General features: G+C 42.9%; 1 protein-coding gene across 1 annotated transcript; it reads right to left on the reverse strand.

The window, feature by feature from the left end:
• Nucleotides 1–2,696: 2,696 nt before the first annotated feature.
• Nucleotides 2,697–12,108, reverse strand: TXN (thioredoxin). The gene is made up of 5 exons (XM_041486316.1): nt 11,922–12,108; nt 5,918–6,022; nt 5,224–5,283; nt 4,351–4,416; nt 2,697–2,917 (listed from the first exon to the last, which is right to left on the reverse strand). Exons 1-5 carry the CDS (start codon nt 11,943–11,945, stop codon nt 2,855–2,857), a joined length of 318 nt encoding a protein of 105 aa, XP_041342250.1. The 5' UTR covers nt 11,946–12,108; the 3' UTR covers nt 2,697–2,854.
• Nucleotides 12,109–12,124: the final 16 nt, after the last annotated feature.

A 12,124-nucleotide genomic window follows, 5' to 3' on the forward strand; every position in this document is an offset into this window, starting at 1 on the left:
AAAACATCTTGTTTTTCTCGTTTGACAGCAAGGGACAGATCCCAGCTATTTCATAGCCAAATTACACAGACTGCAGTCATTGCCTGAGGGGATAATTTCTTCCTGAAACCCTTATTCCCAAAAGAAACCTTTCCATGTTGTTTTTTTTTTTCTGCTGTGTACATCAAGTCTACGAAAAATTCAGGTCAGTTGGCTATCTACTCTCCTCCCTCTTACAGACATCTTTGCCAATCATTGGATCAAAGCAGCCAATTCTGTTCATGCAAGAAGCAGACCACAGAGTTTAATGAAAGAGTGAACGCTGTGCTACTGCCTGGCCCATAGCAATACTGGCCTCACACCTTCACACAAAAAAAAAAACAAACAAAAAAATGCATCTACCCAGCTGTCTATGAAGTATCATTACTTAATACTTGTGGGAGGGCATATGCCTTAGGCTTTAGCAAGGATACTCATACCCATACCATTTAGAACAAAATGTTTATTTGCTATACCTAGGCTGGTTAAAGATTGAAACACCCACCCTGTCCTTGCCTGTTGAAAATTCAAGCCACTTCCCATCCTGAACTAGGGTTCTCTCCTCCCAGCAGGGGGGCACTTGTGCTCTAGGACCAGGCTCCTTATGTATAACCAGAACAAAGCATAGGCTTTGCTTTCCATCACCTGTAATGACAAGGACCAACTACAGTCAAATTCTGGCATTACTTTGCATTTGAGGACCATGTGTTGTTTCCTTTAAAGAGAAAGTTTACCTAACAGGGAGATCCTCACTGCATATTCTTCAAAGAGCCAAGCCTTAAAGAATATCTTTCAAATTATGCTATGCAAGTTACTTTCATCACAGTATGCCTACATACCAGCTCTTGGGAGGGGAGGATACTGCAGCACAGGAAGCTGAACTCACTGCCCTTTTAAAAACTGCTTTGCACCCCTTGCTTCAGCACAAGAAGTATTCCAGCTATTCTGGTCTTCCCAATCACGTCTTGCATTTCCAGTCACTGCCACCTGGATTGTCCAAGGCTACTGCAGAGTAGCACTTTATTAAAAAACTAAACAAAGTATTAAGTTAAACTCAACACATAAGCAGCAAAGCACCACAGACTGCACCTTTCCCCTGCCACAACCTGGTCTGGTCTTGCCTCAGCAGAAATACTGTATGTTGCAGCACACCTCAGTATTATTTCTTAAGGATGAAGTGGGATGCCAGGGCCTCTTACTGAACTTCATCTGGAACTTTCAGCAGGAATTTTTTAAACCTTTCTTGCTCAGTTACTGCCCAAGGGAAATAAGCAGGCCATGCAGAAACTGCTTCCAAAAGCAACGCTTGTTTGCAGATAGTGTGTGTTCATAGTGCATTCTTACTACAGCTTCATTATATTCTCTCCTCACGAGTCTGTCCATGGCACCACTTGGGGTAGTGGTTTCCCATTTACCTTTGAACAGTTCAAACATGCAGCTGCACTTCTCTTAGTCAAATAGCCAGAACTACATGGAAAATATTTTTCATGTTCTTCTCATTGCATAATCAGAACTTAGAACTTATAACTCAGAACTTATATCCAAGAAGAGCCTTGATAGCTCACTCTCAAGTAAAGGGTGTGGACTTCTTGGACTAGAAAAATCTTGTTTCAAATTAGGAACATATACATTAAGCTGTTCAAGGCCCCCAGTCCTCCAGAGTCATCAAGAAATTCATGCATGCTTGTGAAGTGAGTGTAAGGCTGAGTCATGGGTGAGTTTCCTACCACAAAGACAAGAGGCTCATTCATTCCACATTGTCTGCATAAGCAGCAGGAAGTCTAGCTTTTCCATAAGTGATACTCAGTGAGCAGCACAGCTCACTCAGCTGTACTCACTGCTAGCTACAGCCCTGCTCCCTTCTTCACTGAGTTCTTGTACAGGACAACATCCAAGCCAGCAAGGAAGCCATTTTGATACAGTGGAAAAACAATGTTCCCCTTGGTTACAGTGCCAAGAGTAGATAAATGGCAAATATAAAAAGGCTAGCATTCATCTAGACAGCCTTCTTCAAGACTGGAGGACCACAGAGTCCCAGTTTACTGTCCAACACAGTGTCAAATGTGTTCTGAGAGTGCAACAGTGCAATCAAATGAAAATTACACAAGTACATAAATCTAAAATTCTCTTGACCATAAGACATTACAAGTTTTACTTCAGTCATTTGTTCCAGACTACTGCGTAGGAACAAAGCAGGCCAACTCAGACTAAACACACTTCTTTACTAATAGTACCAGAAGGTACACATACAAATGGCAAGGCAAAAAGACAGCAAGTCCAAGTCCCACCTTGCACTTCCATGGTAGGATTGGTATAATGCTCTGGAAGGACAAGTCTTAGCTTTGAACTCTAAAATGCAGCTTGAAACATTTTAAAAATCTTTTAAGTAAAAACATGTAATGAAAGAAAACTATTCCACCCAGTGACTACCCTTTTTTCTCTAACTCCTCTTTTGGTATTTGTAAACTAGATTATGGCATAGTGACTACCATCTGAGTAGGGTGGCAGCAGACGCCTCCTAAAGCAACTGTCATGGATCCCAAGCCAGCAACAGACGAGGCGGCCTTTGAGAAGTCTTTGTATACAGACAGTACTGTTTTAACACAGCAAAACCTGACACTTACCTGACATTATAAAATTCTTAAGCTTTTTGTTAAACACACAGCAATATCCAAAAGTGAGGAGTTTATACTTTATTTTACTCATATATGTGGACCAAGAAGATAGTTTGCACCATTTAATCTAGCTAGCTTGTTTTTTTTTTTTTTTAAGTAGAAAAGTTGCAGGCTGTAATTTAGCCAAAGCAGTCACACTTCAATGTCTTCATGGCTGGAGATTAGACTAGACTTTTAATGATCTCTTCCAGCTTCTCTTTATTGGCCCCAGAGAACTCTTGCACCTGTAAAGAGAGATTGGTTTTTAGAACTCCTGCATTCAATGCTTCTTAACATTAGTTGCATAGCATCCAGTCACATACACACCTATTCAGCTCTGCTAAAAACTTTTTCCCACTCTCAAAACACAGAATATTTTGCAGATGTTCACATATTTATTTCCCACTCAATTCAACTCATGCAAAAGTTGAGAAAGAAGACTATCAAACTTCACTTCCAGACTACCATTAATCCTGGATCAAAATTATGTAAGACTCAAAAAGAGGCTTGAAGAGACTCTCAAGGTCCCCACATATCAGAGGTAGCTCAAAGTCACCTTGAGTTCTCAGGACCTTACCAATCAAATTCTGGAAGGACTGTTCCAAATGACCTACCCCTGTGCCTGGCTTCTCCTGTGAGAACTGATCTTCTTGCAACTTACAGAGCAGAAAGATAGAGGCAACATTCATCTGCTGTCTCAAAAACAACAGCTCTGTCCTCCTGTATCTACAGGGGTGGAAGGCAGAGAGCGGACTACACTAACAGGCTGTAAAACTGCTTGCTTGATACAAAAAGCCACACATTGACTGTCACACTGTAATCACATTTCTTCCAATGACATCATGAAGTTGCAGAAGGTCACCGTAACAGAACTGTCAAAGGTTCGTACTGACCCCATACTGAACTGAAAGTCACCCTACCTGTGACACTCAACTATCCAAGGTGCAATTCCATTGCCTTCAGCCATGAAACTTACACCCAAAGCACTGTTTTTCTTTAGACAAGCCTACCTTCAGCTTGCTTCGCAAACTAAAAGCACATTCAGCTCAGCAAGTTTGTGCAGAGAGGTACTCAAACTACCCTGCCCAGGCAGCCCACTGTGCTGTCAGAGCACAATCTGCATCTCACCTCATCCATCTCTTGGCAGAGCAGACAAAAGAGGTCTGCTCAGTCCTTAAACAGGGACAGGACCTGCACTTCAAAGGTTATACAGCCTCTCTGTGAAATAAACTAAACAGTTTGTTGTATATAACCTCAACCAGGTTAGAGACTCCTATTTGGGCAGGATTCCATAGGCACCTATAGTCATTTCTCTGCTTCAACACAAGCTGCATGCAGATAACAAACACTGACCAAGTAAAAGGCAGGGTGCTAGGCAGATAGACCAGCAGTCTTAACACAGACATCACACCCCACTGTCTCTCATGATATTGTCTGTAAGATTGACCTGTACCTAACTCAGTTCACTACCTGTGAACAACACAGTTTGCATCACCAGTTAACTGCTGGTTACATTTGCTGTGGTGCAAAGGTGAACTTGCTTGCTCTCAGGAGTGTCTTAATGCTAGTGGTACCATAGAGACATAATCAAGAGAATGCAGACTAAGTAGTCCAACACTCCCTATCTTCTTTCAAGTGTTTAGCTTGCCTGCTCCACTTCCAAAAAGGCAGAGCCTACCTTCTTTCCATTCTTGTAGAACTGGAACGTTGGCATGCACTTCACATCACAGTGTGAAGCAACATCCTGGAAGAGATAAAAAACCATCTTCAACTGGGCATTCTTAAGGATGTTAAATTTAGAACCCACTCTAGCTGACTTCTGTTTAGGTGACAGGGTAAAGCCATTCTGCTCAAGATAAAGCAAGAGAACTTCTGCTAGTTCATCACTAGCAAAACCAGTGCAGTGTTAACATCTCCCTGGAGTAAGCCTTAAAGATCCCTTTTTCAACATTTAGTTAATGCAACAGCAAAACTGTACTCTGTGTTTGGAAAAAAGCAAACAGACTTCTGCATCAAAAGAGGTGTCTGCTTGTAAGGCTCAAGAGCCCTATGGCAACTCTTGGACTTACATGTGATATTTTCCAAGTACCTGTCTGACAATGTTAAACTGCAATACAGCAGACATTATATTGCACTTAATTCAAGACTTAATTTCATTTTTAATGAAAGAGGAAACAGTGCCAAGAGCAGTGGAGAGACCAGACAGATCAGTAGGTTATGAACCATTAGGTTTAAGGAAGATTGCATCAAAGCAGCTTAAGACCTCAGACTAACACTCCCTCCCAAAGTAAAGGATCATTGCTTCCGAGTTATCTAACACATGCCATAGGACTTCAAGAGTAGTGATAACCAAGGCAGTTTGTTCTGTTCAGTGTTCCTTGCAAAAAAAAATTCTTTCCAGCTAAATCCCCGTGTTTCAATTTTAAGTTGAAGTAAACTCTTGTTTTGTTTCAGATTTTGATTCAAAATATGTGAAGACATTTTGAATTCTTGTCTGTCACTTGCAAGGAAATCCTTAGCTGCCCTCCCTCAGGACCACCCCAGACCTTACCTGGGCATCATCCACATCGATTTCTATGAATATCACATCACCATACTTCTCACACAAACTCTAGAAAGAAATAAAAAGAACTATGCAGTTACAGTGTTCCAGGAAAGCTTCCTGAAAAGATGCATTCATATAAATTGAAAGGCTGCTGCTGCTTAAACTGCTAGTGAAACATGCTTTGTTATCTTAAAGCAGCTATTTTACTATCAGAGCAAAAATTTTCTTTACTGCTGCAGACTGTTTCTGGAGGAGTTTGTGGAAACATGTTTTCCCCACAAAGACTCAAATATCTTAAGACATAGGTGGAAGGCCTTCTCTAGCAGCCGTCAGCTGATCACCAAAAGATGCTACAGCTACTCATACCATATCAGGAGATAACACAGCCACCTAAACACAGCTGGAGAAGTTACATTAACCGTGTACAGAAGGTTGCAATGCAACTGGTGGTCTGCATGTACCTAAAATACATGTAAGCACCAGGACAAAAGCTAAACCTCATATTAGTTCCCAGCTGTATCAATGGTCAGTCTATTTCACTTAGTAATCTTAAAAATAGATACTTCTGCAACTTCTCACTTTTCCAGAAAATGCTGGCAATCACATAAGGCAAAAGGAACTTTCCTCAATGTTACTGTGTAAGCAACACAAACATTTATACACAATTTAATGCAGAAATAAACCCAGAAAAACTACTTACGTGGAAAAAGGGCTTGATAATTTTGCATGGTCCACACCATGTGGCAGAGAAATCAACTACTAAAAGCTTCTCACCAGCAGATTTCAGTTCTGCCTCAAATTCAACCTAAAAAAAAAAAAAAAAAAAAAAAAAAAAAAAAATAAATATTAACATATTATTTCCACCTCCTTTCCTAAATGATGTAAGACTAATCCCAATGCTGGCTTGCTCTCAGACCTAACACACTAATCATTATGGCAAGTCTTAAACACTTAACTGGGTTATTTGTACCATCATGGAAGTGCTTCAGTATGAATTGTTTACATTGGTGCTAGCAACAGTCAGTGTCTTATGTCTCACCAATTAGAAAGCAACCACAACGCTCAGTCAAACTCACTGAATTGTGGAAACAAGCTAGAAATTCTCTAGTTATGATGCTCAACTCTGACAGCTCTGTATTATCCCCAAAATATGATCCTTAGAGTTTCTTATAATCCATATTCTCATTTCTGTCTTGGCAGTAAGACTTTCATCTTCGTCTGGGACAGACTTGCCTCTGCAGAATTTGGAAAGAACAGACACAAACCTTTGTACAGTCATCCACTCTGGTGACTTTTGCAATCAGTGGCTAGCATTAAAATGATTCTGTGTGTTTTACTCTAAAGCATGTTTTTGAAAGCAACTTCATAGGATAGTTATTTTTCCAAGTGAACCCACATTTGACATCATTAGCCAAAAGCAATGCTACACATATAGACTACACAAGTAAACACCCAATACTTATTCTGAGTCTTCAAGTCTGTGTTGAACTTAGTCACACGGATCATCTCTGGACAATATTTCTTGGAACTAAACATCTTACATGCCATTACTCATTTTTGCTGGTCAAAAAGTGACTGCTTTAACAGAACTGACAGACATTAAAAGCAATAAATACTTGCATGCTAGCAAAAGGCAAACAAGTATCTCAGAAGCAGAAAGTGCTGATCATCTACTTTCTGATACTGTCTGTGTCAAAGAAAGAACAAGCCACTTCAATAATTTTCAACTTTGTTGTATTGGCGATCAAGCTTCTGGAGAGCTGTTAGTATAAACTTCAAAAGACAGCTGCTTTAGTCCCCCCCAGCTTAATGGAGCAAAGCAGTGGAATCCTGTCAGCAACAGCTGACTGAAAGCAGTATGGTGACTGCCAGATGTACACAGGGGTTGGTTTTGCAGTGCAGGGGTTAACTAATTAATACCTGCTTCTGCAATCAGCCAGAATAAGTTGCCACTCGACTCTAGTAAGCAAAAGAATCTCACACAGTTGAGGAGCCAAAGTCAAACTGGACATGAATATATTTAACAAGCAAGCAGAGATCCTGCATGAGCATTCTTATCTATGCATAATCCTGGGTGAAAATCTTCACAGCTTCCTGTAACTTCAAACACACTCAGCATTACATCTCTCTGTTAACAGACTTTTCCCCTCCCCACATAGCTCTCTTCAGAGGCACAGCATCCATGTTGATTTTTCTATCCTTGCATCTTGGACAGTCACAGTCTACTCTGCTATAAGATCAGTAGTAACACTCCACACCACCTACTCTCACTCTGAAAGAGCCAGGGACAGTTAAGTTTTCTGTCTCCCTAGGTTCCCCGACTCCTGTACTGACATAGTATGCATTCCTGCACCCATTCCCACCAACAATGTTTATATGTCCCTGGACACAGCAACCCACGCTGGCTGGTCCCTCCCAGTACTTACAAATTCCTCAGTCAGGCTTCACTCCTTTTGGCCTTGAAATCCTGCTACTGATTTTTGGTATAGCTTCTCAGACCTCTGCACTGTAACATCACCACTCTATTGAATCCACTTCCCACAGCTGCCAGTTAGACCATCCTATTTTAACCCCTAAGTCTCCTGTCCAGCTGCATAATTACTGTATTCTGTAAAAGGAAGCCAGCCTTGGAATGCATTCATCATATGGACACACACCTGAGGTTTGCTATTGCATAGAACAAAGAGAAAGTGGGACAGCATGATAATTACAGCTGGTCACAGATACCATTCACCACTGGTGACCCGGTTCTGACTACAAATCAGGTGTTACCCTGCAAATCATCTCTACTATCTACTAAAATTGCTGCAGGACAGTGAAATGAGATGCTGGGTTCAAAGGTGTTACCCATGCAAGTTAAAAAATATTGAACTAGTGAGAAGTTCTGAAAGTTTTTCTAGTGAGCTTAATTTCCCTGGAGGAAGGAAGACAGAATCAGGGTATAACAAAAAACAAGCTGCTTGACCAGTCCAACTGACTTCACTAGTTGTCTTTCATGTTAACTGTAAAGTGACAAGAATTTTTATGAAAAACTAAATAATCTGTTTCCAGAAGAGATAACCTAAAAAACTAAATAATCTGTTTCCAGTCTCACGTTACAAGACTATTTGTTATGCTTTGAAAGGATCTTAGAGCTTTGTTAAACAGCATTTTCTCCAGGTAGCAGGGGGAAACCTCAGCTAGCATGCTGGTCAATATTGGTTTGTTCTTTGTGGTGGTGGTGTTTTTGTTGTTTGGTTGATTTATTTATTTAATGGTCAACTACAATCTCTCTGAGCACACACAAGCCCTCATTTTACTTGTATTGTTGTCCAACAGAAAAGGGCATGCTACCTTCAACAAACACATTGGTAGAAGGCATCTACTCTGATACAAAGGGGAAAACCCGTTCTTGCACTGTCTGCAAGAGCTTCTATGAGTGAGAGCTAGGTGGAGGTGGCCCTTTTCCCTGCACACCTCTTCAGAAACAAACTAGTTATAAAGGCCAAGTAAGAAGCTCTAATAATGAAAGCCTCTAGTGCCTCAGAGGTTCCCAGCACCAGGTAGTGCTGCTGGCCTCCTTCAGATGGTGCTGAAAGGAGGTGCTGCTCTCAGCAACAGATAATACAGGTCCACACTATCTGGCATATTTGATTAAAGCTTGGTTGTAAGCATTATTTTCAACACATATCAAGTCACCCTTGAACTTGTCCAGTGATCGGCTGACTGCCAATGGTTACTATGTAATTTAGCAAGGTTTTTTTAAATACAGAAACTAGCATAAACAAAGCAAAGGTTCAACTACCTGAACTCCCTAGCACATGCCACTTCTAAAATTATTGCTTATAGCAAGAGCTGCAATTTTTCATCATTTTCTTTAACTTAAATAACAAAAGAGGCAGCTAGAATAAAGAGGAAAGCTTTGGCAGCATCACCTTTTTAAGTTTATACACCCCATTAGCTCTGGCTACAAAAGGCTACAAAAGGATTTGACCATAGTCAAATCTTCTTACAAGTTACACTGGTCACTCACCTCAAGACTACTAAAAAACGATCAATACAGCTCCTTCTGTGCTACAGCAGGTGCTACAGAGGGATCAGTCAAGCATTCTTAGAAACTAGTCTGTTTCTGAAGAGGTGTGCAGGGAAAAGGGCCACCTCCACCTAGCTCTCACTCATAGAAGCTCTTGCAGACAGTGCAAGAACAGGTTTTCCCCTTTGTATCAGAGAAGAATACAAACCTGCTTTACTGAAAACCAGAATTAATCCAGAAATCCCAGCTGCACTGTGCTTGAATACTCTGGGTGTCACTGACATTAAAATGCTGTTGTCAGCATGACTGTTGAGTTCACACTCTCCACGAATGTGTAACCAAAGTTCGCTTTAACTCCAGCAGACTATTAAACAATGCTCATAGCTAGGAGCATAGTGGAAGCCTAGCTAACTTAGAGCTCCTCCAGTGCCATGTTTGACTTGCCATGTTTAATTTGTTCCTGTGTTTAACAAAAACCTTGACCCTTACACCAAAAGTTTGCCCCTTCTGTGCCACCATAAACAGAGAAGGGGGAAGAGATACAAAGCAGAACAACAATTCCAGGTTGCATTCACACACCATTCTCTCCAGGACCTGAATGATAAGGCATTTCATTCCTCTTAAGGATCTTCCCGCATTCACAGGTTTTCGAGCTGTGGTCACAAGTGTTAGTTTGTATATTTATGTATCAGATCCCAACACCTTTGCAGTCCAGCGGGAGAGGTCTGACATGCTCTTTGTTTATAAAGTGAACTGATTGTAGAAGAGCACAGCCTAGAAAACAAACTTGGATGTGTGAGAGACTGGAAAGACTGAGGTCTCGAAACAATTTGAAGCGCAGATGCGTGGGGGAAGGGGCAGGTCAGGCCTTGCTCTGGTGAAGCAGTGCACTGCTGCACACCCCCCATCCCTGGAGCCTGTATCCCAGACACACAGTGTCCGCCAATCATGGACACACTGGAGGCAAGGGGTATTTAAGGCCAAACACGCTGCTAGCATATATCTTGACCCTACCTCCTCTTGAAATTTCTATCAGCTGAACACTGCTGGGACCCAGCAGTTAGTAGCTATATGTGCCCTTTTTAATGTCTTTTCTGTCTTTTTCTGCTTCTAATTCTATCTTCTCAGAATCTCTGAGTAACTTGAAATCAAACAGGTTTAGAGTTTGGTAAGTTGAATGGGCTAAGATAATGCTTTGAGAAGTGTTTTAGGTTGACTGAATGTTGCACGGAACGTTTTGCCAAAGTTCCCTGATTTTCTAAAGTCGCCAGTGAACTCTTTTTTGTTGTTTTGACCTCTTGAGAGTATCTCGACAGTATTTCTCCCATGTCTAACTCAGAGTACAAGAACAGCTGTAAGCCCTGTTAAAGACCTTGCTGAGCGACTTTTTGGGGCCTTACAGAATGCCCACAGAGCATCACTAGCAGATGCCTCAGAATGAGATTAAAATGATACCTGCACCAAATTTCAAGTTCACAAAGGTGAGACTAGCCCAAAAGGATTTTTCTTGAAATGAAGAACTTGTAAAGTTTGCATGGAGTATATTTTTTCAGACTTGGGTTCCTAAGTTACAGCTAACAAATACTCTATTGTTGTCTATCAACCACATCAGCTGCTGTGCACAAGACCACATGCTATTTCATCACCAGCAGGGTATTCTCCATGTGTTGGTCTAGGCTTTATTTCTATTTTGTATCTCAGAGCCACAGATGTGTTTGTATTCACATAACCATCCAAACAGTGATGTACTGCATTAGGGTTGTGAATATGTCAGACAGCACTGTAACAAGGGAAATACTTCTTATGCCAGCAACTCCTGCTGTTTAAGTATGGGGAATGGGCTCTAGCAGCTCCTTTCAAGTCAAGAATGGATGAACTTTTCCATGATGTCCTGCCCAGAAATGCAACAGAACTTAGGCCAAACTCTAAGAAAGCCACCTGGTCTCCCTACACACTAGCAGCACATAAGGCAAATCAGGACTGCTAAAGTAAGGTGCTGAATCGCAAAATCAGTTAGGCTGGAAAAGACCTCCGAGATCATCGACTCCAAGCTGTGACCCAACTCCACACTGTCAGCCACACCATGGCACTCAGTGCCACGTCCAGTTCTTTAAACATCTGCGAGGACGGTGACTCAACCACCTCCCTGTGAAGCCCATTCCAACGCCTAATCACCCTGTCTTTTAAGAAATTCCTCCTAATGTCCAACCTAAATCTCCCCTGACGCAGCTCGAGACTGTGTCCTCTCCTCCTCTCGCTGTAGTACCCTGCTGTCCGCTTGAGAAATGAAACCTTTTCCTTAAGACTTTAAAGTGCGACCAGCAACAAGCCATCACAACGTGAAATTGCATCACCTCCCTGCTCACTGCGGCTCCCCGGAGCCTCAGGTCGCGCAGTTTTTTGTTCCCCCGCTCTGGGGTCTGGCCGAGCCCTCGGCGCGGCTTCCCCCGTTCCCGCCGCATGGGCGAAGCAGGCTCCGCCTGCCCGGGCAGCACACGGGCTCGCACCCGCCATTTCCCGCAGGCCAAGGCCTCTCGAGAGCCCAGGGCAGCCCGAGCACCGTCCCCCCCCCGCCAAGCTGCCCCCGGCAGCGCTCCCTTCCCGTTCGCCCGCCCGCCGGGCAGTGATGCTCATCCCGCCGCCCACCCGTCTCACGGCGAAAGGACATGGCCGCCTCGCCCACCGGACTCACCAGGCTGCCCACGGTCTTCACCATAGCGGCGACGGCTGGGAAAGGAGGGTCGGTGGCGTAAAGGCAAGGAACCAAGGGCCTCGTCCCCGCACTCGGCTCGGTTATCCTCCCTCGCCTCCCGCCGTCCCAGCGCTTCTCCCGCGCCGCCGCGGCCGCCCTTTTATGCCCGGCGCCCCGCCGCGCTGCGCATGCGCAGCACCCGC

The sequence above is a fragment of the Pyrgilauda ruficollis genome, unplaced genomic scaffold, assembly GCF_017590135.1.
Source record: "Pyrgilauda ruficollis isolate IOZ18807 unplaced genomic scaffold, ASM1759013v1 scaffold75, whole genome shotgun sequence".
NCBI classification, from domain to species: Eukaryota; Metazoa; Chordata; class Aves; order Passeriformes; family Passeridae; genus Pyrgilauda; species Pyrgilauda ruficollis.

Excerpts from the sequence above, each read along its gene's own strand:
- TXN (XM_041486316.1), bottom strand. The coding sequence starts at position 11,945 with ATGGTGAAGACCGTGGGCAGCCTG. Across the intron at positions 6,023-11,921 it reads TGAAGACCGTGGGCAGCCTG|GTTGAATTTGAGGCAGAACT; the intron begins GTGAGTCCGGTG and ends TTTTTTTTTTAG. Across the intron at positions 2,918-4,350 it reads TCTACAAGAATGGAAAGAAG|GTGCAAGAGTTCTCTGGGGC; the intron begins GTAGGCTCTGCC and ends CTCTCTTTACAG.